Genomic DNA, 27,547 nt, shown 5'->3' with positions numbered 1-27,547 from the left:
TTCTAAGTTGTTAAAACATTTTAAATGCCATATTCTGTAGATCTCTGAAGGGTTTGAAGATGCCCTGTCTAAAACGTCTCTGCTCAATTTTTAAAACATATCTAATATGACTACACGTTCTATTGTAATGTCTAAATACTAACTTTCATTTCTTTATATCCTAATAGTTGGTAATAATAACATTCAAGGATCAGAAAATTGCATTACATTGTTAAATGAATGGTATAAATACAATTAGAAATATACATATAGCATTTTCTAACAATATCAGTTTCAAATTGGTATACAATATAAAACAATCCAATCCAATGTAAAGTATTTAAAACTAGTAATTGTCTTTTTCTTTTCTTTCTTTCTTTTCTTTTCTTTTTTTTAAAACAAGAACCTTAAATCTAATCTCCTTTGCTTAGCCTTTTTCCTAACCCTTGACAATAACTTGTAACCAACCCCCCTAAATACTGAAAATTATCCCAGACCCAAAACCCATTAAAAAGACCAAAAAAACACCCGCCCCACACCACCTCTTTGGGAATGTGGGCGTCGTATTCTTAAAATTGCTTCCTGCTGGGTATGGGCGAAGTTTTCTTTATCCTGAAAGAAAAATTTTAGGTTAATTGTCAAATTCTAGGAAAGGTAACTATATTCTTCATTATCCAGTCTGTGTATAATGCCAAAGTTCAGGGTTTATCTCAAGTCCTTATTCAAGTAGTCTTTGAGACTGAATCATCTCAGCTAGTCATCTCAAAATTGCTCTGAGCACCTTGTAGTTCAAAGCTGATCTGTGGATGATGTTTGTCAGCTTAATGATATTATTATTGTCCACGTGGAATTGTTGTTGTTGTGGGGCCCCATCTTCTTCCTGGAGACATCAGTTGATGTTAGGCCTGGCCGTGATTTCCTGCAGAAAACTGATAAGAGACTCGAACACAAAGACATATATATGTAGGTAATTGAAGCCTTTTTTTTTCTTTCTAGAATTAGTTAGTACTCTATATGACCATTCATATCTTAACAAAGTTTAAAATGTATATATATCTATATATATTAATCTTGTAAATTTTGATATAAAATTCATACTTTAAGAAAAGTTTAAAGAATCAGAATAGGATCAAAGAGTTGAGATTAGTAATAGAATAGTCCCTTAATTAATTTTGCTTTTGTCCTGTACCATAGCAGAAGATGGCTCTTTTATTCTGGCATGATACAGTGAGTTTGCATTTTCCTTTTAACAACATGCTTGAGTTTAAAGAAGGAGAGAGCCATTCTCCAACTCTAAAGTCAGCTTTAAATTTTAATTGAACTGGGACTATTAGAAGACCAATAGTGTTAAATCTTTAGAGAAAAGCAGAAACAAACATTTAGGAAGACATAAAATTTTTTAGATAACATATACCCATACACCGTTTCACTCTGTTTCTTGGGATAGATGATCTGTCCCTTTTCTTCAGTTGTCTCATTTGTCCAGTGTTCTTCAGATTCCTTAACCTTCATTCTCCTAAAAGACAAAAACAAAAACCTTTCCCCAAGTAGTTCTTCTTTGTGGATCCCAGGATCTTCCAGTCAACATTTTAACCAACACTTTGACAGGAGAACACATGAACTACTATTTTTTGTCAATTCATCTAGCATTCTGAGAAAGATAGAGGCTGTTTTAATCCTTACTAATGAAAACTCATTTAGTTTTCTCTAGCTAAGAAAAAGATAAAAATTGGATTCTACTTTATTATACAAGTAACTACCAATTAATAAAACTAAATAGTATTATTTTAATACACACACACATACACACACACACACACACACACACATTGAATTAAAGAATGAATAAACAACATCTGACATTTGACGTATTAGGAAGTGTTAATCTTAAGTAAAGCCTTTATGACAGGTTTAGATAAGTATTGTTGACATTGAATTAACAGATGATTACAGTATGGGTTCATATCAAGTCAAGAAACTTAGTTGTGTTTTGAAAATGAGTGAATGAATGGCACAAGGATACATTTTTAAAAATCAACAAATACGGTGCTCTTGTTTAATGTCTGGATTATTTTTATAGGCTGTTTGTCACTGTATTAATTGTCACCAGCATCTTGTGGGTCCCAATAGTAGAAGTATCTCAAGGTGGACAACTGATCCACTATACAGAATCAATTTCTAGCTACCTTGGGCCTCCTATTGCAGCTGTCTTCCTGCTTGGCATCTTCTGTAAAAGGGTCAATGAACAAGTAAGTGAAAAATGGGATTTTCCCTGTGAGTATAAGAAAAATTTGTTTGTCTCCCTGGTGTCACAAGATGCATTCTTGCTCTTCCATGTGTACACCCAAGGCCTGTTTCAATTTCTACTGTGGTCACTGCAATGTCTGGTTGTTCCTAAAGTGTGATTTGACACTTGTTCTGCCCATTCATAGTACATACAGTCTTTACATCATTTATAAAACATCAATTGCATGGTACAGTGCTGGGGAGCATGAGCTGAGGAGATGAACTGTCAGTGTCCCATCAGGACACTAATATACTGATGTGAAGCAAATAACTCCACTCTGTCCAATGAAGATGATAATAGTGACTACTTTATAGGAGTTGTTAAGAGGATCAAATGAGATAGTATAGCAAATACTTTTTAAAAGCTAGTAAAAAATTAAAATATGTTCATTGTTATTGTGGTGGAAATAGTTCATCTTTTTACTTTATATGTCTAATCCTTTATGTGTCTCTAGTTGTTTACTATATTATGTGATTTTCAGGCAAGTGACAGATTCATAGCACTTAGTGTCTAGTGATTTCTTAGCTTTTCAAATTGTGTAGCATGAATATCATAATTCTACTTATTCTCCAAAATAAAGCACAAGCTTTTATTCTATATATAAAAGACATATCAGGAAATTTTTCATTTTGGGTCAGTGTGGGCAGTAGAGTCCTATGGTTGGACAGTCGACAGTGTGATGGTATTTCAAGACCACAGAGGACAACTTTCACTGATAGTTTGTATTTGCAATTATCCCAGTTTGTTGGTCCTTACCTAATAAAATTGTAGTAATTAATAATGACTTACCTGAATGAGTGTCTCATTTTTCCTAAGCACTCTTGGTTGTGTTCCTGTTTTGTTTTTAACAGGGTGCATTCTGGGGTCTGATGGTTGGACTTGTGATGGGCCTTATCCGTATGATTGCAGAGTTTTCTTATGGGACAGGGAGTTGCCTGGTCACCACTAACTGTCCCAAGATCATCTGTGGAGTGCACTATCTATATTATGCCATCATTCTCTTTTCCGTGTCTGTGTTGGCTACTCTGGGAGTTTCTTTGTTAACAAAACCCATTCCTGATGTACATGTGAGTAATGCACAAACTAGTAGTTCTTTGCTTTCATAATTTGCATAATGGCAACTTCAGTTAATGCCAGGCTAATGGGATTGTTGATTTAGGAGGAACCTGAAATAACCAATCAGTTATTCAACTGAAGAATTTGATCGAGTATGTATGAAGCAATAGTAGGTTGCTAAGAGGCTAGGAAATGGATGTACCATTTTTAGTGACAGTGTGATGTCTCCACAGTTAAAAGGGCTTTCTGAGCAAGCCCAGGAACAACCTGAGTTGTCCCTGGAACCCACAAAAAGCCTGAAGGAGGGCACTGACTCCACAAAATCATCCTCTAACTGCCATGCATGTCTATGAGTATACTCACAAACACATCACACACAAATAATAAAAAACAGTGAGCATACTATTTCAAACACTTCCTGATGCAGGGGGAGAGCATATCTGTGCCATTGTGACAGACACTGGGAAGGGAATAATCACTATTGTTTAATAGATGGAGAATGATCTTACGAGAGACCTGGCTATCTGGACTGGGCCTCTCTAGTGTGTAGTTGGTTTTTTTTTTATTATTTGCTCTTTGGGGGCCTGACACTCAGCCCCCAAATAAATACATGGAGGCTTATTCTTAATTATGAATATGCAGCCTTAGCTTGGCTTGTTTCTTGCTAGTTTTTCTTAACTTAAATTATCCCATCTACCCTTTCCTCTGGGCTTTTGCCTTTCTCTATTCTTATACGCCTTCCTTTCCTTCTTACTCATGACTGGCTCTGTTGCTGATTGGCCCATGGCATCCTCCTCTCCTCCTTTTCTTGCTCCCATCTTCTCTAGATTTCTCCTATTATTTATTCTTTCTGCCCACCAGCCCCACCTATTTCTTTTTTCTTGCCTAGCTATGGGCTATTCAGCTCTTTAGTAGACCAATCACATGTTTATGCAGGCAAAGTAACATACCTCTACATAGTTAAGCAAATGCAACATAAAAGAATGCAATATATCTTTGCATCGTTAAACAAATATTCCATAGCATGAATGAATGTAATACATCTTAAATTAATATTCCACAACAATTCACCCTTTTGTCTAAATAAAAATGAAAGGTTTAACTCTAACATAGGAAAACTATACACAACAAAGAGAGTTATCAAATAAGAATTATATTTAGAATATCCAGTACATTAATTAGCATTTAGCAAATTCAGAGGAAATACTCCATTGTCCATCTTATCTTAGTGATTCCAAAGTTTTATACCTAATTTACTTTCTATTATAAATAAGGAAACTATAACTCCTATCTAGTCTTTTACTCCATCAAAGACCTCAGAAGGATGTAATATTATATTACCTCATAACAAAGACATCTGGCTGCCTGAACAGTCACCCAAAGTTCCTTTGCAGTGTTGGGATATCCATCTTCAGCCTACAAGCCTAGAATATCTGGTAGGCTTGTTTCAGTGAAGCAGGAAATTTGAAGGGCTGTCTTACCTTGTATTATCAAAGTTCTTCAGATGCTTTCCTCGGTGCCTTGCAGAATATCTGGCAGATTCTTCTGTAAAGCAGGAATCTTGAAGGACTGTCTGCCTTGTTTTGACGAAGTTCAACAGTCTTTTCCTGTGTCCTTGTTACATTGAAAGCAAACTCTACATGGAGTTTCTTCGATGCCCATTATCCTTCTATGAAGTTCATTGGTTCTGCCAGGAGCAGATGTGTCTTATTGTCATGAAAAAGCTTAGGTTAAACATTTTAAATGCCATGTCCTGTATGTCTTTGATGTGTTTGAAAATCATCTATCTATCTAAAATATACCTGTTTAACCTTGAAAACATACTTAATGTGACTACAAGTTTGATTATTATAGGTTAACTACTAACCTCATTTTTAAAAAAATTATACATTGCATTTTTAATGAGCTGCATAACAATACCCCAAATATGAGTAGGATCATATATACAGTATAACAAAAATAACTTTAAATTTGTATCAATATATTAAAATCCATGCTAATCAAAATATATGAGATTAATAGTTGTTTTTTAATCTTTATCTTCTTACATATATGGTAAAAAATACACGATAACACATGTTCCATATATTTTCAAAAATTTTAATATACAAAGCAAGAGAAACTTGACCATATAATGGACAAATGATAGTCAAAATTCCATAAAACTTAGAAGTTTAAAATAAAAACAGTGGACAAAGTTCAAAGGTGGGATGGGAGAGGGATGTGTGATTACATTTGAAATTCAGGAATTGAACACAGATAGCTGTCTAAATAGAATGGATGTAGAAACAGAACTTACAATATGTCGAGTGACAATGACAACCCCCAGTCATCACAGAATAGGAAGTGGAACAGGAGGGAGGAAGGTCAGATAACAGTTTCCAACATAGACTGTGCTGGAGAAATAACTCCTGGCATTCTACAGAACAGAGAGGTGATGATACTTCACAGAAATCTGTTCTGTAGCTTATAAGGAAATGGAGGAAAGAGGATTGAAGGCTTTCAACACACTCACAAAAGGAATGTTGAAAGAAATGGAAATGATAATTTCCTTGATTTGATCAATACATGTTGCATATATGTGTCAAATTAGTGCTCTCTGCCACATAAATATGTATAATTATTATGTGCTAAGTGAAACCTTTAAGCTAGGAATGATGGTGCACCAGCACCTGGGAGGTGGAGGCAGGAAGATCAGAAGTTCAAGGACATCCTCAGCTATATGGCAAGTAGAAGGTCCATGGGAGCCCACAGAAGTTTCCTATTGAGATCTGAGCTTGCTTTGCCCAGCAGGGCTGCATAGGGGATGAAATGACCACGTGGTTACCAGGTGTTTGGGAGGGTCTGCACTTGGCTGTGCTAGGAGGAAATTTTTGCTCCACTCCTTGGCATTTCTATAAATAGCTCTTTAGAAGAGATAGAAGGGGCTGATGGCTTTTGACCCAGGTCCTCCCGAGGCTATCCTATGTTTCTATCTGTCTCTCTCCTCTCTATATTTCTATCTAAATATTTCTTACTTCTCCCTACTCAAGAGTACCCTGGGGGGAAAAGTGGGAGCAGGTCTCCCACAAAGGTCAACCTAGGCTACACGAGAACCTGTGTAACAAACAAACAGACAAACAAGCAACAACAACAAATAAATTAAATGCAAAAAGTAATCTCTAGCCAGGCTGAAGATAACAATGAAGTTACTATTAACAATTAGACAATAAGGACAATGAAATAACAATGAAGTTACTATTGACAGTTAAACAATAAGGACAATGAAGTTATTATTGAAAAACAGAAGGACAATAACAATGAGTTATTCTTCACAGTTAAACAGTAAGGACAATGGAATAACCATGAAATTACTATTGACAGACAATAAGGACAATGAAATAACAATGAAGTTACTACTAACCGTAGACAATAAGGACAATGAGTGAAGCCAAGGTGTAATAGTCTAGGTCAATGTCCTACTTTTCTGAACATATAAAAGCCCAAAGTAAGAGTTTTAGAAATTTTGAATTTTTAAATGTTTCCTTCCCAAATAATTAAAAACAGAAATGACTTTAAATGGTTCATGTGTTTTGGAGAGTGTGATATGGCAGGAGCACCTTTCATTAGAATCCATTATTCTTTTTCATGCAGTCTGATTTTTTTTAATTGTACAAAACTGAGACTGTTGTTCAGTGTTTGCAAACATGCACCTTTTGCTAATGCTCTCTGTGGTCTCCTCTCAGCTGTATCGCCTGTGCTGGACTCTTCGGAACAGTGAGGAGGAAAGAATCGATTTAGATGCAGAAGATAAAAGGGAGGAAGGAGCTGATAATGAGACTGAAGAGGGTAACGTCTCACTTATATTGGTTTTCACAGTGTGGCTTATTGGGGATTTTTATATACACTTTTAATTAAAATGTAATTACATCCCTTACTCTTTCCCTTTCCTCCTCCTTGCCCCTCCCAATTCCTCTCTCCCTCCAACTCCTCCCATAAATTAGAGCTTCTTTTTCTTTAACAAATATTGTTACATACATACATATGTGTAATCACAAATACAGCCTGCTGAGTCTGTTTCTGTTGTGTGTATATGGCTTTAGGGCTGACAGCTTTGTGCTGCATAACCAGTTACAGGGATAATCCCCAGGAGAGGTTAATTCTCCCATTCTTGGCAGTCATTAGTTGCCTGTAGTTTTTTGCCTAGGAGTGGAACCATGGTGAGATACCCCTCCCCTTCTATGTTAGCAATCTATTAATATTGTCACCATTCTTGTCTTGTTTACACATCCTGTGCTGGCTAGTTTAATGTCAACTTGATGCAAGTTGGAGTTATCTGAAAGAAGGGAACCTCAATTGAGAAAATGTGTCCATAAGATTCAGCTCTAAGGCATTTTCTTAATTAGTGATCAGTTATGGAAGGTCCAGCACACGGTGAGTGGTGCCATTCCTGGGCTGGTGGTCCTGGGTTCTCTAAGAAAGCAAGCTGAGCAAGCCATATGGAGCAAGCCAGTAAGCAGCACCCCTCCATGGCCTCTGCATCAGCTCCTGCCTCCAGGGCCCTCCCTGCTTGAGTTCCTGTCCTGACTTCCTTCAATCATGGACTGTTACCTGGAAGTATAATGAAATGTAAACCTTTTCCTCCCCAACTTGCTTTTTGGTCATGCTGTTTTATCATAGCCATAGAAACTCTCACTAAGACACAGCTATTTCTGTGAAAGAATGTTTCACAGCAGGTTTCCTGGTGTTCTGGCTCTTACAATCTTTGTGACTCTTCTTCACATATATATCACTCTTCTTCTCATATATATCACAGCTACTGCATCTATGGCTCAGCAAACATTTATATATATATATTTATATTATATATGTCATATATATATATATATATATATCATATATATCCACTGGAACTTGGCTTGACCTCTGCATTGTGTCAGGTTGTGCTTTTCTGTAATGACTTCATTACTGTGGAGATAAGTTTCTTTGATAAGGGATAACATCTACACTTAATCTGGCTTCTGCAGTTATCCAATTCTCAAGAAGTTGTTGTTTTTATAACAAACTAAAACATTCAAATCTCGCTGGCCCAATAATAAAGATAACTTGCTAGATATGACATCTATGCATCCCCTCACCTACATGTGCATCTTTCTGTCCATCCATGGTACTTACTACTTGTCAGGTGCTGAGATGACATACAGTTACTTGCTAAGTTCTCTATTTTGTATCTTGTGATTAAGTACCTCATTTCAACCTCATTTCTTAGTATTCTCTCGAGTACACCCATAGCAGAAGGGATGCCTTAGCTTTCTTTACATCCACCAGCTCCTAGGATATTATCACCAAGACTCCCTAGGATATTTTCATGAAGTGCACTATTGGAATTTTTGCTAATTGTGACAACTGGTATTGTTATATAATTTTAATTTTTAAAGTGAGCTTAAGATAATTTTTTCTTCTCTTAAGTTGTTTATCAACTCTATAGTATGTTTAAATGGATCTGTAAATGGCCTTGCCTTTCTTTTTTTTTTTTTTAATTTCAAAAACCCATTGTATATCGAGGCAAAAAAAGCCTCTATGGTATTGTATGCAAATCCCTCACCATGTTACCGCCATTTTGCCACTCAAATTTACTTTTAAGGTTATTTTTCAGCTTTTATATAGTCAAATTTATAATACTTTCTCAGAATTCTATTGGTTCTTATAAAAACTGTGATCACTGTTTACAGACATCTCTATAGCATTGGCGAGATGTTCTACTCATCTTTGGTGATGCTTTATTTTTCTTTCTTCTTCCAGACCAAACTGAGAAACCTCGGGGATGTCTCAAGAAGACTTATGACTTATTCTGTGGTTTGCAAAAAACAGGACCCAAGGTGACTAAAGAAGAGGAAGAAGTCCTGAAGAAGAAACTCACAGACACATCAGAGGAGCCCTTCTGGAGGACTGTTGTCAATGTCAATGCCATTGTCCTCCTGACTGTGGCAGTTTTTTTCTATGGCTATTTTGCCTGAATTCTATCTCAGTCACAACACTGGCTAAGCAAAGGACCATTTTATGCATTTTCCTTTTAAAGTTTGCTATCCTGCAAAGGAACATGAGCAATTTGGTAATTTTATCTATTAAGGCTACATCAGAGTTGAATTTTTGTTGTCCCTTCATGTAAATAGTTTATAACTTATAAAACTACTAAAGTGACTTCATGAAAGTATGTGAAGTAGGCAGAGAGCCCAAAATCCTTTTTTGTACTTTTATGAAGTATTATCATCCACTGAAATTTTATAGATTTAAGACATATAGTGTGATGATTTCATACATAAGTTATGAAAGTATTAGCAGAACCAAGTCAACTGGCACATCCATATCCTAACATAGTTGCTCTTTTGTATTATACACAGAGAAAACACTTATCTGCTCTCTCAGCACATTTGAAATGTACAGTACATTATTACCCATAGGCACATGCTGTCCTTTTATTAAATTGTTGCTGCCTTTTAAGCCACAGCTGCCTAAATGAGCAACTGCAACTCCACCACTACCAGCAGCAGTTAGGCTGCAAGGGCCGTAGCTACAGGGAATTCTGTTTCCTTCGGCTCCAACTCTTCCAAAGCTACAAAGGGAGCTTCACTAAATCTCTGTCCCTCTAAAGAACTCAAAATTCAAAGGTTGAGGTGGAATTTGCTCCCCAGAGAGGCTGACTAGCAAGTAGCTCACCCCCTCTCCTTCCTAGCATCCTCCCCAAAAGCCCTTGTGTGCCTCCTTGCTTTTCCTTAAAGACCCTTCTCCATCTGGCTCCTCCCTACCACTTCCTGTCAGCTAGTTGCGGACGCAGCCTCCTGACCACAGGTGAATTGTGTTTAAACAAACACATCTTTGCATCATTAAACAAATGTTCCAAAGCATAAACAAAAGTAACACACCTTAAAATAATATTCTACAATAGGCACAATGCTGTGTATTATTAGACCTCTGTAACTTAGTCATCTTACAGCCAAACCTTTGTACTCTTAACCATCATCTCTCCTCTTCATCCCGTCCCTGAGCCCCTGGAAACACCACTGCTGCAGAGCATCTTGTGCTGCTGTAACAAATAAGAACATTAGAAATTATGAAGTGTGGGGATTTGTTGGTTTTCTGGTTTTGTTTTGTTGTTTGTTGTTTGTTTTTTTTAGTTCTCCAGATATGGAAGGACACTACTTACGAGCCAGAATCTGGAGAGGACATTTTTGCTACATCATTCCTTGGTACAAAGTGAGTGGTCAAGAAAATCTGTGATGAAAAGGGAAAAGAACCAAATTTGTCTTTTTATCAGAAACCTACTCCTGTAGTAATACTGATTTGTTCCTGAGAGAAGAGCCCTCATGTGCTGGTCACTCCCCAGAGGTCCCTCCCCTCTGAACCGATGTTAGGAATTGGGTTTTTAACATATGACCTCTGGTAGGTCTTTTAAATTATAGAATTCTCTAAAACCTCTTATATTCATATTATATCCATTTCATTCTGGTAACACCAGAGGTATTAATTTGTTTGCAGAACAGCCCAGAAGTAAAAAAAACTCATGTAAATCAGATATGAATGAGGCTCAAGGCATAATTAATTTTAGAACACCTCCCTCCTGTCTTCTTGGGAAAACAAACTTGTTACTTCCAGAGCACACTGGTGGGGTAGTCTTGGGATAGAAATTCTCATTCCAAAAGGGAGACAAAGACAAGAAAAAATGAGTCACTGGTCCCCAGTTGGCCTTAAGCCCATGAGGTGATTGCCTTTGACTTTATGCCCTGCTTCTCTGGCACATGGGGGCAGAGGCTAGGCCCCCAGTGTCTCTAGCAATGTTGACCCAATGACTCAACTATGTCTGTCTTCTTTAGAAAAACAATCATCCATGTGGAATCTATGTATAAAGATGGTTGTTGCAGTGTTATTCATGGTGTCATAAGATACTTCCCATTGTCTTCCCTTTGGAAACAAATTCCTTAGTCTAACCCCCATTAAGCGAAGGGATTATATTTGTCCATATAGAAAAAGGAGAGCAGACTATTGGGACCTTTCTTAGAGATGTGAGTCACAGCAGCAATACTCTAAATATCCCACCATGAAAACAGAAAAGAACTAAACAGTTCTCAGCAACCGGTTGAATAAACAGAGTATGACATACCTGGAAGGTAATAAAACAAACAAGTATGGATGGGTTACAAGCCTTATGTAAAAGAAAAAATATGTATCTATTTCTACTAGGTTATAGGTGGGTCAAAACTAACCTATAATGACAGTGATTGAAGACCTGTCCTTGGGGACATTGACAAAAAGGCAGTATGAAGATTTTCTGGGGTTGGAGACAGGGAGTGCTATAAATATTGATTGGGCTGCAGGCCATGGGAGAACATGCCTTTGAAAAAATTAATTGTACTGTAAGGTTAAGGTATGTTAATTCTACTGCTTATATTGTTTCAATAAAATTCCACTGTTTATATTGTTTAAATAAAATGAAAAAGGAGAACACAAAATTGATGTTGTTCCTACAAACAGCAGCAGCAACAACAAAAAACTCAGATTTATCTACCAGGGTCCTGGTATAACAGCAACAGTAAAGACTGGTCTTTGAGAAGGTTAAAAAAATGTCTATCAGTAAGCCATCTGCAAGAAATACATAGTGAAGAAAGTAGAAAATTGTAGGTATATATATAAATTAATAGATAAAATAAGAATGACAACAATGTCTGCTGATGTTTAAATAATGCACTATGAGCTCTGGAGATAGCTCAGTAGTTTAAACTCTTTCTGCCATGCAGACAATCTGAGTTTGATACCTAGCACCCACCAAAGGTTGCTCATCCATGTCCAGGGAATGTGACACACATTTGCATATACTCATACTCACAAGTCAGTTTTATACACATAAAAATGAACCTTTAAATCATGCATATATACATATGGTGATATTTGTGTGTATACATGCGAACATGTATGGAACATGCAAGCAAATCATTTTGAGCAAATAGTTACAGTTGAAGATAAAAGTACAAAAACTTTTGAATGGGTTCACTAGTTCCTTGAGCAGAAGAAAATGTGTAGGAGAGATATTATGTAGCAAGTGAGAAACCAGGCATGATTCCACATGGCTGGCAGGAAATATGTTGAACAGGCAGGAGGGATGTTGCACAGGTAGGAAGGATGTCACACAGGCATGAAGTATGTTGCCCAGGTAGGAAGCATCTTGCTCTGTCAGGAAGAATGTTGCACAGGCAGACAGGCAGAATGCTAGAGAACATAACTGGAGAAATAAACAAGAATGTGACCTACAAATCTCCATGAGCCAAGCCAGCCTAAGAGCAATGAAAGTTCTTTGAGAAGCTGAGGCAGAAAAAGACCCACCACACAACTGGATGTAATTTTCTTCTGTGCATTCTATTGAGACTTTGTTTTTTATATAACATTGCTTCTGAAACTTTTTTCAAACATTACCACTTTTCACAGAGGAAACTTTTTATATAAACATAGAATTTTATATAGATAAGAGCATATGTTCATGTCTTTAACTGATATTTTATGGACTTTTTTTACTTTAATAGGATCATTAACTATTTTAATAACTATCACATATTATGCATTATAATTTATTTAATAAGCATCATATTATCAGTTTTTCCAAGTTTTCTTTTATAAAGAACACTATGGTCATTGACTATACATGTATTTATTTATTTAATTTATTTATTCTTCTCTGGTGTAGTACATCCCGACTACAATTTTCCCTCCCTAAACTCCACCCAATTTCCCCACTCCTCTTTCCCCCACATCCACTCTTCCTTGATTCCCTTCAGAAAAGAGCAGGCCTCCAAGGGATATCAACCAAATTGGCATAACAAGATACAGTAAGACAAGAAACAAACACTCATATCAAGGCTGGGTTAGGCAACCCAATAGGAGGAAGAGGGTCCCAAGAGTGGGCAAAAGAGTCACAGACACCCCTATTCCCACTGTTGGAGCCCAATAAAAACATCAAGCTAATAACCATAACATATATGAAGACATAGTGCAGAAGACATAGTGCAGACCCTGGCAGGCTCCATGATTGCTGCTTCAGTCTCTGTGTGACCCTATGAGCCTTGCTTAGTTGATGTTTATGGACCATGTTCTTATGGTGTCCTCAATACTTTTGGCTCCTACAATTCTTGATCTTATTAATAAGAACTTTTTAAGATTCCTGCTACACTCCCTCTCTTTCTCAGGGTTTCCTGAGCTCCCAGTTAAATTGCCTCATTTTTTCTTCAGAATGTTTTTTCAGACACTATAGTTTGATTATATTCCTTCCTTTCCTCAATTCCCTCCATATCTTCCACACATCCCTACCCACCCAACTTCATTCTCTCTCTCTCTCTCTCTCTCTCTCTCTCTCTCTCTCTCTCTCTCTCTCTCTCAACCAAACAAATGAAAATCAAAAGCAACAAGCAAACACAAAATGAACAGGACAAAACAGAAAAACACACACAAAATACTATACTTTGAATTTGCTTTGTGTTGGCCAACTATTCCTGGCCTCCCCTAGAGTGTGGTTAATATACATGGAGATGCTCCACTGGAGAACACTCATATTCCCATTTCTAGCCAGTAACAATTGAAAATAGCTTCTTGATTAGGACTAACTTTGTGTCCACTTCCCCTTCTCAGTGTTGAGATCATGTCTAGTTTGAACCTGTACAGATCTTGTGCATGCTGTCACAGTCTGTGAATTCACATGTGCATCAGTTCTGTTAGGTCTGGAGGTGCTGTTTTCTAGGACTCATCATCACCTCTGGCACTTACAATCTTTCCACCTCCTCTTCCACATAGATCCCTGAGCTCTGAGGAAAAGGGGTTCATAAAGACATCCCCCATTCAGGGATGAATGCTTCAAAATCTCTCAATCTCTGCCCATTGACCAGTTGTGGGTCTCTGTGTTAATTATAATCTACTGCAAGAAGAAGGTTCTCTGATGGAGGTTGAGTGATACTCTGATATATGAGTATGACAATATGTCATTAGCAATCATTTTATTGCTACATTCCTTTGGCAGAATATTAGTAATATGTTTTCCCCTAGGCCCATGATGTATCTAGTCTCAAGTTCTTGGCCACTTTAGCAGTGTTAGGTATGGGTTCAGACTCATGGACCTGGCCTTAAATCCAACCAAAAAGGGGCTGGTTACCTTCAAAATATTTGTATCACTTTTGCACCACTATTTCTTGCAGGCAGGTCCTTGGTGTGGGTCATATGACTTGTAGCTTAATAATAATAATAATAATAATTACTTTTCTCAACCAACAGTGTACAAAGAACCTTCACACCATGAATACTAATCAGTAGGAGTGATGCTTCTAGTTGGGTACCAGATCATTTTCTCCATGTTCAGTGACATAAATAAGTTGTGTTTTCAACATTAGGGCTTGACCATCAGCCTACAGAAAGTAACCAATAGCATTAGCAATCGTCTGAGATATCTGGGGAGGTCTATGACACTCCTGTGGCTGACTCCTCAACAAGATTGTAACCTATGTCTGGCACTGAAGATTTACTTGTTGGCATAACAGGTCTAGGTGGTGCATTGTCTCCTCTATTATTGGATGACTCTATGTGAATTCCTTTCATATGTGTACTTATTTTAGGAAATTTCTACAGTAATGTTTCCATGCAGCTTTTCAAACAGCCTTTAATGTTAATTATCCTTCCCCACATTCCCTCTTTACCCTTCCCTTTCATACTCCTCCTTAGTTAACCCCCTATTCCAGTTTCTCCTTTGTCTGTCCATACCATTACATTCTATTTCCTCTTCCTGTAGAGACTCGATTTCCCCTGGTCCCTTACTAGCTACCTAACTTTTGTGGTTACTTGGATCGCAAGACACATATCTAAAGCTTGAAAGAGAAAAACATACAATACATGTCTTCTGGAGTTTGGTGTACCTCCCTCAGGATGCTTTTTCTAGCTCCATCCATTTACCGGCAAACTTCATAGTTTCATTTTTAACAGCTGACTAATATTCCATTGTGTGAATTTATTACATTTTCATTATCCACTCACTCATCAGCTGATGGACATCTAGACTCTTTCCAAAGCCTGAGGTAATGCTCTTTTCTAACAATCACTTCCCTCCTCTGCAGCACCTGTACGGGAGTCAACTAACAAGAGCATGTTTGAGTGAAAATTTAAGATGTCAGCAAAGTCATGCATCTCCCTTGAAGCTATTTGACTAGTCAAGAGATCTTTGCTCCAGATATCCATGTGTAATATCATCTATAATTCAAGGGTCTGAGTGGAAATCAGTGCATTTCTCTTAAGTTACAGAAGTTTTCACATTTGGATCTGGATGTCCCTCAGAGTCATTGTGATAAAAGCTGCCTCTTCAGGGTGCTAATTTGGATGGCAGTAAGACTTTCAAAATTGAGGTTAAGTCTTTAGGTCATTAACAGTGTGTCCACGAGGAGCGATATGGGACCCTGATCCCTTTCTTTTTCTATTTTGTATCCTGGCCCTGAGATAAACATCAGTCTTGTTCTACCATACATTGGTCACCACAGACTGAAACCAACAAGGCCAGCCTATCATGAAATGGAATCTCCAAAACTATGAGCCAAAGCAGTTGATCACATCATGGACATTTTGTTATGATGACTAATACACGAGACCTTCCTCCTTCCAATGCAACCAAGGAAAGAGCTATTTGTAAAATTGAATAAACACACATGTCCTTTGATGCTAATGGTAGAAAAGAGACAAGTTTACTCAAAATCTATTGCTTCATGTAGATTACAAAAGAAAACAGATGCCAAATATCACATGTAGTGATCACTGCCACTAAGATCTAGAGAGAGAGTAGGGCTTGGTGAGTTGGGAACTGACAGATCAAATGATTTCCATCCCATCAATCAATATTCATTAATCCCCTTATTAAGTAACAAACTTCCTCAAAAGGGATGACAGACCTGAGATTCTGTCCTTCACCCAAAGCACATGATGAATATTCAAAGTATTTCTGACTGTCTTAAGCATGTCTGGATGACAAGCAATAACATTTAACCACTCAAAAGGGTTTTCATTCGTCACAATCCATAAATAAAGCCTCACCTTAATTCAAAGAAGAGAGTGAAAACTGATAGTCTGAAATATTGAAATGCTTAGGAATAACAGCACTGGATTATTCTATAAGCATTCAAGCCACTTTGCACACTTAATGGGAAGAGATCTGTGTAGTAAAATTTGTGTTAGTGGCTCCCATTCTTGGAAATTAAGTCAAAAGAAAAAAATTGTTCAGTCAAAACACTCACTTTGGTCAATAAAAGATAAGCTTGAAGGGCTGCCAGGGATGAAGAATGTCATCACTGTCAAAAGCCCAGAGCAAAGGCAAAGCCCTTGAAATGAGTGGTGAGAGTGCCCCCTTGTGGTGATGACTAATTAGGGAGGCAATTAGAGCATTTGATTATTCTTGCAACATCTACATTAGTCTGTTCAATTCTGCAGAAGTTGCTGAGAAAGACAAAGTGTATTTCAGTCCAGATTTATGTCTCAGCCTATCTAAGATATCAGTTTTCAAAAGCACATGATTTCTTATTGTGCATGCTAATAAACTTATCTGGGGTCAGAGACAGAACAGCCACAATATTAAACATAAAGGATAGGCAGTGGTAGCACACGCCTTTAATCCTAGCATTCCAGAGGCAGAAATCCATGTGTTCAAGGATACAGACAGGCATGGTAACTCATCACGCCTTTAATCCCAGAAAGCAAGCCTTTAATCCCAGGGAGTGGTGGTAGAAAGCAGAAAGGTATATAAGGCGTGAGGACCAGAAACTAGAAGCATTTGGCCTGGTTAAGCATTTGGCTGGTTAAGCTTTCAGGCTTCTAGCAGCACAGTTCAGCTGAGAGCCACTGGGATGGGGACACAGAAGCTTCAGTCTGAGGAAACAGGACCAGCTGAGGAATTGGCAAGGTGAGATAGCTGTGGCTTGTTCTGTCTCTCTGATCTACCAGCTAATTTTGAGTATATATATGCATATATGCAAACATACATGTTTTGAAATGTTGCAGTTACACCCGCACTACCACCACCTGTTTACCATGTCCGAGCAAGGGGCTGTGGATCAAGAAACAGAGACAAGAGACAGCAGGTCATTTGCCTCAGCAGAATGCCGAATGTCGTTTATTGAAAGAGGGAGAAAATCTTAAATACAGGTTTATAGCACAATGAGAGAACCCCGGAGGGCAGAAGTTCACTACTGATGTTCTACATTCTTGCATCTAAGCTGTTAATGCCCGATATGCAGGATACACAAACAAGGAACTTCCCTTAAGCATTCAGAAGGGTGGAAACTGGCAGGGAATCAGCATAGGGAAGACATCAAGGTCAAGGTCAGCAAGCAAGGCAACAGCTACCCAAAACGGGGGCCAGGACCCTACATTGAAACATCACACAGTGTACCCTCGTAAATTTGTACAATTTGGTTTGTTTGTTTTTTTAAATTGGAAAAACAGAATGGGAGCAATTCATGATGTACTCCTTCACAGAACTTGCACTGGCATTAGGACTACAGTGGATGGTGTCAACTGTCAATTTGACAGAATCTAGAATCCTCCAGGAGATAAACCTGTGGGCATACTTGCATATCTAGATTAAGGTTAGCCTCTGAGAAGGTCTGTGAGGGATTATCTTGATTAGGTGATCTATGTGGGAAAACTTTTCAACTGTAGGCAAGGCCATTCATTATGTGATCTTGACCTGCATAAAATGGAAACAGGGAGCCAAGTGCTCACACTTTACACTCCCTGCTCCTCCACTGTGGATGTGATGGAGGCAGCTGCTTCAGGCTCCCGCCACTTTTCCTCCCCACTATGATAGGCTGTATGACTGAACTGTGTTCCCAGACGATCTATGTTCCCAAGCAAAGAACAAAGGTTCCTTAATTTGCCTGTCAGGTGTTTTATCCCAGCAACAAAGATAGACAAAGGATCATCCAGCTCCCGGGATCAAGCTGGCCAGCATCCATGTAAGCAGGTCTAGGTCCCAGGGACTTTGCCATGTGAAGCAGGCATGTAGCACATAGCGAGCACCTAGGGCTGGGGAACAACTGTCCCCTGTGGAACCCGGGCATTGAGGCATGGGTTGCAGGGGCAGTGTGTGTAGCTATAGGAGCAGATTGGTAAGACTGGAAATTTCCAGGACTGGAGAACAAAGGAGACTTTCCTTGCAGAGAAAAAGACTGTTAACAACAATATAGAGGGTGCCACCTACTGGCAGAATCCAGAAGAGGAAAAAAAAAAAAAAAAACAGTGGAATTTCAGCTTCCCTTTGTAGGAGGAGAAGACAAATAGAAATATCTGCAACAAAATCAAGACATCAAATAACTCCCTGGGCCAAACTTGCCTGCCATACATCCAATCATTCACACAGTTGGCCAGCCATTCATTCATTCAAGTGAAACCAACACCATGTCTCTCATGAGAGGCAGAACCAGGATACAGGGTCCCCCACTATTGGCACCCCAACTTAGTGTGAGAGGACTAGGAAAAGAGTTTCTCTCAGAATTTTTTTCCCAAACCAGGAAGCGGGCTTCCCCAAAATGGACCTCTCTAATCTCAAAAATGATTCTCTCCATCCTACACTCCTCTCCTACCCTCCCCTCATTCAGATTTTTTAAATGGGCCATAAACTGAATATTAAAAGTATATCTGCCTGTGGTCATCAAACTATATATTTCCTACCCTCTTGGGAAGATTGGGAGTTAGAAATTTGGAGAGATGGCTCAGAGGTTAAGAGCACTGACTGGTCTTCCAGAGGTCCTGAGTTCAATTCCCAGCAACCACATGGTGGCTCACAACCATCTGTAACGAGATCTGGTGCCCTCTTCTGGTCTGCAGTCATACATGCTGCATACACAATAAATAAATAAATCTTTAAAAAAAAAAAAAAAAACAAGTGTGTGGTTATTCTCCTGAATAGATGTATAATTCCCCCACTTTCTCCTGTATAGCACCCATTTAGTATATAGTATTTTACAAATCCTAGCACTGTGAGGCTTACAAAGCTGAACGTGGCATGGGACCCCGCCCTGTGGGAGCTTTTTTTTGAGCTGGTGGCAAAGTGTCAGCTAACACCAAGGATCAAGGACTGGTGAGTGTCACCACGGCTAACTTCCAGAGTCTGCATGGAACCGCTGGTACTAGCCTTAGAGTTCTTCTGGAAGTGGGAACAGTAATGATTTAAGGTTGCTTTGTAAGAGTTGGTACGAAATGGTGTGTGTGTGTGTGTGTGTGTGTGTGTGTGTGTGTGTGTGTGTGTAATAAACATGTATATGTAGTAAAGGTATTGGGGAAATAGAATTCCCATGCTGCTTGTCCTTACTCCTGGGTATGTGATTGTTTAAATATTGAAATAATATTTTGTCTGGCCATGTGTGGTGGCTCAGACTCTCAGCAATAGGGAGACCGAGGTAGAATCCTTGTGGGGATGACAAGGGTGACACCTCTGATAAAAGCATACCCCTCTTTTGTCTGCAGGACTCAGGGCCATGCATCTGAACACCCCATCTAACTGAGGGGTGAAGAGGCACTCCTGGGTGCAGAGAGAGAGAGAGAGAGAGAGAGAGAGAGAGAGAGAGAGAGAGAGAGAGAGAGAGCAATGCATCTGAACACTCCATCTAACCACGGGGTGAAGAGGTACCCCTGGGAACGTGCAAGCACACACACACACACACACACACACACACACACGACAGTGCATCCATCCTAATACCCCATATAACTGCAGGGTGAAGAAGCACTTCTGGATACACACACACACACACACACACACACACGACAGTGCATCCATCCTAACTAATACCCCATATAACTGCAGGGTGAAGAAGCACTTCTGGATACACATACACACACACACACACACACACACACACACACACACACACACACACACACACAGAGCAATGCATCCGAACACTCCATCTAACTACGAGGTGAAGAGGTACCCCTGGGCACGCACACACACCAGACCCTGTTTTGCATTTATTCTGCTTCTGGATAATTCCAGCTCTAGATGTAAGAGATGCTTCCTGAGTTGTTTTACCTTTTATGACCCAACTTTTGGGTAATGACCTTTTTTTTAACATTTTATTTTATTTAAATTTTTTCATTTTACATACCAACCACAGTTCCCCCTCGATCCCCTTCTCTCACTCTCCTCCACCTCATCCTCACCTCACCACCACATCCATTCCTCATAAGGGGTAAGGCTTCCCTTGAGTAGTCAACACAGGCTGGAATACCAGTTTGAGGCAGGACCAAGGCCCTCCTCCCAGATCAAGGCTGAGCAAGGCATCCCACCATAGGGAATGGGCTCTAAAAAGCCAGTTCATGTACCCAGGATAAATCCTGGTCCCTCTGCCAGGGGCCTTCTGAGTGAGGTAACCCAGACCCAGAAAGACAAACATGGTATATACTCACTCATAAGTGGATATTAGATGCAAAGCAAAGGATAACCAGGCTACAATCCACAACCCCAGAGAAGTTAGGTAAAGAGGAGGACCCTAAGAGGGACACACATGGATTGCCCCAGGAAAGGGAAATGGCTAAGTCCTCCTGGGTAAACTGGGAAGGGTGGTAGAGGGGAGGGGAGGGGGGCTGGGAATATGAGGGATGGAGATGGCCGAGTTGGAGGAGGGACAGAAAGGGATAGCAATGAAAGAAATATCTTGACAGAGGGAGCTGTGGGAGCCTACAACTGACTCCGTTTCCCAGTTTGAATCTGAAGCCTATTCTGAGGCAATAGAGTTCAGGCTTGCATGCTCCAGGGCTGTGAGAAAGTCCTGATTAGCCCATAGAGTCTCCTTGAAGGGCTGTAAGAAAGTCCTGATTAGTCCACAGGAAGGAACACACTATCTAGCTAGATGCAGGCTGCTGACGCCAGCTAGAGGTACATTGAGATAGAAAACGAAACTGCCTGCTCCTTGATGAAAAGCAGGATAGATAGTGGCCGAATGCCTGTGCTGTGCATTGTTTTACTTCTGTCCTTCAAGACTTTTTATAAGCTGGCTGTGAAATAAACTCAGGACTGTCCAGCACTGACTGGCAGACCTCTCAACTCTGTTCTGCCTTCTTCATTGTCTCTACAATCCACGTGCCTCCACCCAGCTACCCAGTTGACTGGTGGGCAGGCTCTGATAGGGAGCTATTATGAGGTTTAGGAAGAACCTCATGCTAGGGAAATCCCCAGGAACCCACAAGGATGACCCCAGAGGGCACCTGAACTAGCTTTCCTCCGTAGTCAGATTGGTGACTACCCTAATTATCATTATAGAACCTACATTCAGTGATTGACATAAGCAAATGCAGAGACCCACAGCTGAGCACTTGGCTGAGCTCCTGGAGTTCAACTGAAGAGAAGGAGGAGAGATTATAGGAGCAAGGGGTGGAGTCAAGATCATCATGGGTAATGACCTTTAATGCCTGCAGTTCTAATTGCCACATGCAGGTTCTCTGTCAGCTAGCAGGATACATTTTTCTGAAGGCTTCCTCCACAAAGATACCAAAATGATTCAGGAAAAGGGATGATAGGTATGAACTTGGAAAGACCACTTCAATGTTCTTCAATGAAACAAGAACAGCTGGTCTATGAAAGTAAGAGGTCTCTACCAGAAACACTCACTGAGAAACTTCCTAAGTAGACCAGAAAAATCCAAGGCTGTTGTCCTCCAATAGAAAATTGGGTGTCTACTACCAGTCTCCGATACACCTTTAAGAATCAGGAACATTCAGGACCCTTGGAAGGAAATCCTCATAAGGAGAAAGCTAATTTTCTTTTCTAAAATTGCTTGGCAACACAATGAGCTAGCAAATGGAGAAAAATGACCAAAAGATGTCACCCTCCTCCACGACATGTGATTCCACTGATATGCCTAAGGGGTGTTGGCGGACACAAAGCCTCTGCAGGTGGTTGTGTCTCAACCTGGGTGAATGTCCTGTGGGCACTTGTGTGCTTTTTGTTTTATTTTGAGGCAGGGTCTCACTCTGCAGCCCTGGCTGGCCTGAAACTCAGGAAGCTGTGCCACATGAGCATTTGACACTTACCTTCTTAAACCCCCCACCTCCTACTACATGAAAGGAGAAACGTGATTTAGATTTTATAGACATCTAAAAATAGCACGTTTGTCCTGTGTGAAGATTATAATGATACAAGACAGGCTGGGCTAACCATGGCAGAGGACACACATTTGTCACAGTTCTTAATAACAACCCAGAGTGGTCTCCCTGAGATCCAGCACCTATAACACATGATTTTACAAAAAAAAAAAAAAATCTTATTCTTTAAGATATTGAGTCAAGTATAGAAGTGGCATCCCAGCTCAGAGAGATAGACAAGTACCTTTTGTGTTGGTGGCCAAGTCATAGGAGCAGGAGGTGGTGACTGAGGTTCAGGGTATCAGCCCACCAGGAGGCAACCCCCTGATGGGTAATTCTCCGTTAGGCAAGGCCCCCAAGACCACAGACCCTGCAATGTCTTTTGCTTCTGCTGTGCCTTTACATGTTTGCTGTTGCTATCTTTCTCTGATATCTGACATGGCTGAATTATGTGTGTGGTGATTCCCCACTGCCTATAATATGATGTGTTTAATCTCATGGAAACATCACATTCTACTGGGCATTTTTACCTGTGGATTTCTATGAAGATGATTTCTTCTTAAGCTATACTGTCTAATTGATGATAATAATGTTAGCTTATATAGAGCTTTGATGAATAAAAGTAAATATAAGGAAATGTTACATGGTTAGAGCCCATGAGTTTCACTTAAGGAGCTGCCTAGCTTGTAGCTCAAGTTAGTGATTAAGAAAAACAGTTGAGTCCCAGGAGCCTACTGGCTCAAATGCCTTTAATCTTAATGCTGAAATATGCTAACGCTGAAAGATGCAGTCACAGGTTTCAATGTGCATCATTCCTGAAACAAAGCATTTTTACTGTAGGAATTTAGCAGAATCAGTGTATGGGATAGATATGAACAGATGTTTTTTGAGAAGTGCCTTGACCCTGAAGAATTCTTGTGGAAAACAGTGATTGTTTTGCTGAAGGGGCCTTGTGGTCATCCCATGACTTTGGTCACAAGATACCTCAGACACTCCTGGGGCTCTTGTATTACTGTGTATTGCACACAATGCATAATAAAGGACTAGAGTAATGGAGGCATGTGATGCTTCCATTCAGTAAAACATCTAAATTAAGGTTAAGGAACTTTGGTATGAGGAAATACTTTGTGTAACAATCAATAAATATTCCTTTGAGTGGCTGTCAAAAAAAAAGAAGGAAGTCCAATCCAAGTCAAATCAAATCCAGTCAGTCCATCATAAGAGACTGGACCTTTCTGCTGTTACATAGGCCTTAAAGAATACATAAGTATGGAGAATAAAGAAGGTAACCATCAAGAGAGCATGTGAGTATCTTTTTCCCTAACCCCTCAGATAAAAAAAAGTCAAGTTTGCATCAAAACTGTGGATTTTCCCTTTGAGCCCTGTGCTGTCTGGAGGCTGCCCCCCCCCCCCGACCCGGTTGCAATAGCAGAGTACAGCTAGAAACATCTGGAAGAATCCAGAGTGGAGTGACAAAGTAGAAGACTAATCACGGTGTGGTGGTTTGAATAGGTACGGCCCCCATAGACTCATAGGTTGGAATGGTTGGTACATAGGGAGTAGCACTATTAGGAGGTGTGGCCTTGTTGGGGCAGGTATGGCCTTCATGAAGGAAGTGTGTCACTGTTGGGGTGAGTTTTGAGGTCTCAGAAGCTCACCAGTTCTCCTCCTGCTGCCTGCAGGTCAAGATGTAGAACTCTCAGCTCCTTCTCCAGCACCATGTCTGCCTGCATGCAGTCTTGGTCCCCAGCATGACAATAATGGACTAAACCTCTGAAACTGTAAGCAAGCCACACCATTAAATATTTGCCTTCATAAAAGTTGCTTTGGTCATAGTATCACTTCACAGCAACAGAAAGCTTAAGACAGATACAAAAACAAAATTCAACAAAGAAACTGAAATACTGAAGAAAAATCAAACTGAAACAATAAGAGAAATGAAAAATTCATTCATTCAGAAGAAAAAAGCCTCAGTGGACCCACTAATAGATGAAGTGTGTCAGAATGTCACAGCTTGACCATAAGGAGTAGGAACTGAATCATTTAGATTATTCAGGTAAATCAATGAGAATTTTCCCTAAAAACATATGAATGGGTCATGCACAGGGCCCTTTGAACTGCATCAAGCCTCTTCACCGGCCATATCTCACATGTCCTTTGCCAGACTCTAGCCTAGTAACTCTCCTTGACCTCCCCATCGCCAACTTCTCCCCGACACAGATCTCACATCCAGTGAGTAACATGGCATACTCTGGACATCCTCCACCTTCATTGCAACCAAATTCTAGGCTTCTGCAAGGACCTACCCTACCTGTTACAGGTCCCTTCTGCACTGCATTCAACATCTTTGCCCAGCCAGAGAGCTCTCACTTCCTTCTCAGGGTCTAGTCTAGTGAGTCACTGTGACCTCCCCATCCACATCTACTCCCTAACTGCCAAATCTAGACTAGATCTTATATCCAGTGTCCCAGCCCACTCTGGACTCCCCTACCTGCACCAAAACCTATCTCTAGTATCTCTAAACTTCTCCCAGGAAACTCACTATCTAGCCCTCATCCAACAGACCCTTCCCCTCTTACATCCAGCCTTTCCATCAAGCAAGATTTATCCCCATCATTCCAAGCTTAGATCAAGAGGCACATCCTGTACACCAGCCCAATCTCCTCTGTCCACCTGACTTCACTTCACCCATGCCATTTCCAATCTCTAGGCAAGACTATCTTACACAATCTTTATTCCCAAACTGTTGTGCCCATATCAGATCTGGAACTAACAAAAGAAGTCCATATGATCAGATCTCATTACAAAAATACCAACAATGTGAAAGATCACACCTGCATCTTCTCTCAAAAACCTATCAGTTAGCTGGATGATGGTGGCACACGACTTTAATCCCAGCATTTGGGAGGCAGAGCCAGGTGGATCTCTGTGAGTTCAATGCCAGCCTGGTCTTCAGAGCGAGATCCAGGACAGGCACCAAAACTACACAGAGATCTGGAAAAACCAAAACAACAAACAAACAAACAAACAAACAAAAAAACCCTATCAGTTCTGTAAAAGTATTTGCCAATGAGAATGATCTAGATAAACCCCAGGGCAAAAATTTAAAAGAACAATCATAAACTCCATCAAAGAATTCAAGGAGTTTAATGAAGACACAAAGAAACAGATAAATGAAATTAAGCAGAAAGCACTTAAGAAGAATATATGCCCAAGTGATGCCCAGGAAAACACAAACATGAGGTTGATGGAAATGATGAAGACATTAAGACACTCCAGCTCTTGAGAACAAAACTCAATAAGAAGACAGAAACACTGAATGGGACTCAAACTGAAATGAAGATGGAATTGAAAACCCAAACAACTTAACTGTAAAACTAAAATGAAAGCCCTGGAAGTAAGTGACTGAAGCAAAAGATAGACTTTATCAGAAAAGATAAAGTAGGCAAGATCTAGACCCAATAGGCAGGAAATACGAAAAATTAATTTAAAAACACACAGGAAAGAAACATACAGCAAATGTGGGAAAACACGGAAAAAAAAAAAACACCTTTGATTTGTAGGTGTAGATGAGGGAGAAGAATGCCAAATCGATGGCACTCTTCAGAGACTGACAGATCTTCAGAGACTGACGACATGCACAAGACCTGCATGGGTCAAAGCAAACCAAATCCCAGCACTGAAAAGGGGAAAGAGACACAAGTCCCCTTCCTAACTGTGAAGCTATTTGCAATTGATACCTGCTGGGAAGGAAAAGGAGTTTCTCCAATGGACTGCACTGAGTGTGTCAACCACATTGCAGGGCCGGCTCATGCCCATGAGTAGAGTTGGTCAAGGAAAAATGGGTTCTGTTTGATTTTGTTTTTTATCTGTTTTGATTTTTGGTTTTTAGTGGTTTTCCTGATTTTTTTTTTTTTTTTTAGAGAGAGATGGAGAGACAGAGAGAGGGAGAAAAAATGAAGTTGGATGGGTAGAGAGGTGGGAATGAGCAGTGAGGGAGAATATGACCATAAACATATTGTATTGAAAGAAAGTTACTAATTTTCTAAAAGGTTGCTGGGTAGGTGTAGGGAGCCGCTATTCAAAGATGGTGCTGGCTTCCTGGTAGCCTAGCTGTAAACAACTCCATATTTGGCTATGATGCACGAGTATGGTAATTGGCCTTATGTCCTCAGCCTATCCCGTGGCTCCCCGTGCTAGCATTCTGGCGGGACCCAATCACAGTACGGCACGTTTGCCTGATTCCCTATATAAGCAGCTGCAGTTTAGTCCTTGGGGCCCCTCACCTCCCGCTCTCCCTTAACCAAGAGGTGCTCCAATAAAGTGTGTTCTGAGAAGGATCCTCGCATGGTGGTCGTTCTTCCTCGCTGGCCGAGGAGCGCGCCGCAACTGGTGCCGAAACCCGGGACGGAAACTTCGGACACCAACTGGTGCCGAAACCCGGGACGGGACGGGACGGAAACTTTGGACACCAGGTGAGGGGTCGAGGAGGATTCAGAACTCAGAACACGGAGCGGTGACGTCGGTGAGTTCGCCAGGAACGGCGATGACGTCGGTAAGTTCTCCAGGTATGTTGATTGTTGGGATAAATCCGTTTGTGCTTGCTTTTGTGTTCATTCCTATGACAATTGTTGTTCTTCTTTGCTGTTTTGTATATGCATGTCTCAAGGAAGAACGCAATGTGGAAATCATTAGAAAGGGACGCAAGGCATTAATTAAGCACCAGGATAGTCTATCAGAATTAGACTTTAAAGGGGAGAACTTAAGTAGGCCTAAAAAGGCTGACAATGAATTAGATCCAGATGAGGAGGAAAATTTAGAGGAAGCTGCCGCTGAATATAAAAAAGAGAGATATGGGCGGCAGCGACCTCCTCCTTATAATGTTTCTGCTGGGGTGAATGTGGAACCAACGGCGCCTTCGGGACCACATCCACCCTCAGCAACACCTTCGTGCCTGCAAACAGGTGGAGGTTGTCATTTTATCAGGAGAGACACCTGGACACAGCTAGCGTCCGCGTTCCCAGTTTTTGAAGATCCACAATCAAACAACAGATATCATGAACCTGTGCCTTATAAACAATTAAAAGACCTGGTAGAGGC

At 40.1% G+C, this 27,547-nt stretch overlaps 1 protein-coding gene across 1 annotated transcript in view; it reads left to right on the top strand.

Moving 5' to 3' along the window:
• The window catches only part of LOC102905682 (solute carrier family 5 member 4-like), a 59,296-nt gene extending 49,964 nt beyond the window's left edge, over positions 1 to 9,332 (top strand). Inside the window, exons 11-14 of the mRNA XM_076558029.1 lie at positions 2,060 to 2,228; positions 3,118 to 3,333; positions 7,048 to 7,150; positions 9,104 to 9,332. Coding sequence (XP_076414144.1) covers positions 2,060 to 2,228; positions 3,118 to 3,333; positions 7,048 to 7,150; positions 9,104 to 9,318 — 703 coding nt within the window. The 3' untranslated portion in view covers positions 9,319 to 9,332. The remainder of the gene's footprint in view (positions 1 to 2,059; positions 2,229 to 3,117; positions 3,334 to 7,047; positions 7,151 to 9,103) is intronic.
• The last annotated feature ends 18,215 nt before the right edge of the window (positions 9,333 to 27,547 follow it).

This window comes from Peromyscus maniculatus, chromosome 21, assembly GCF_049852395.1.
Source record: "Peromyscus maniculatus bairdii isolate BWxNUB_F1_BW_parent chromosome 21, HU_Pman_BW_mat_3.1, whole genome shotgun sequence".
In the NCBI taxonomy this organism is placed as follows: Eukaryota; Metazoa; Chordata; class Mammalia; order Rodentia; family Cricetidae; genus Peromyscus; species Peromyscus maniculatus.
The sequence above is the reverse complement of the archived record's forward strand: the minus strand, read 5'-3'. Positions and strand labels throughout refer to the sequence as shown.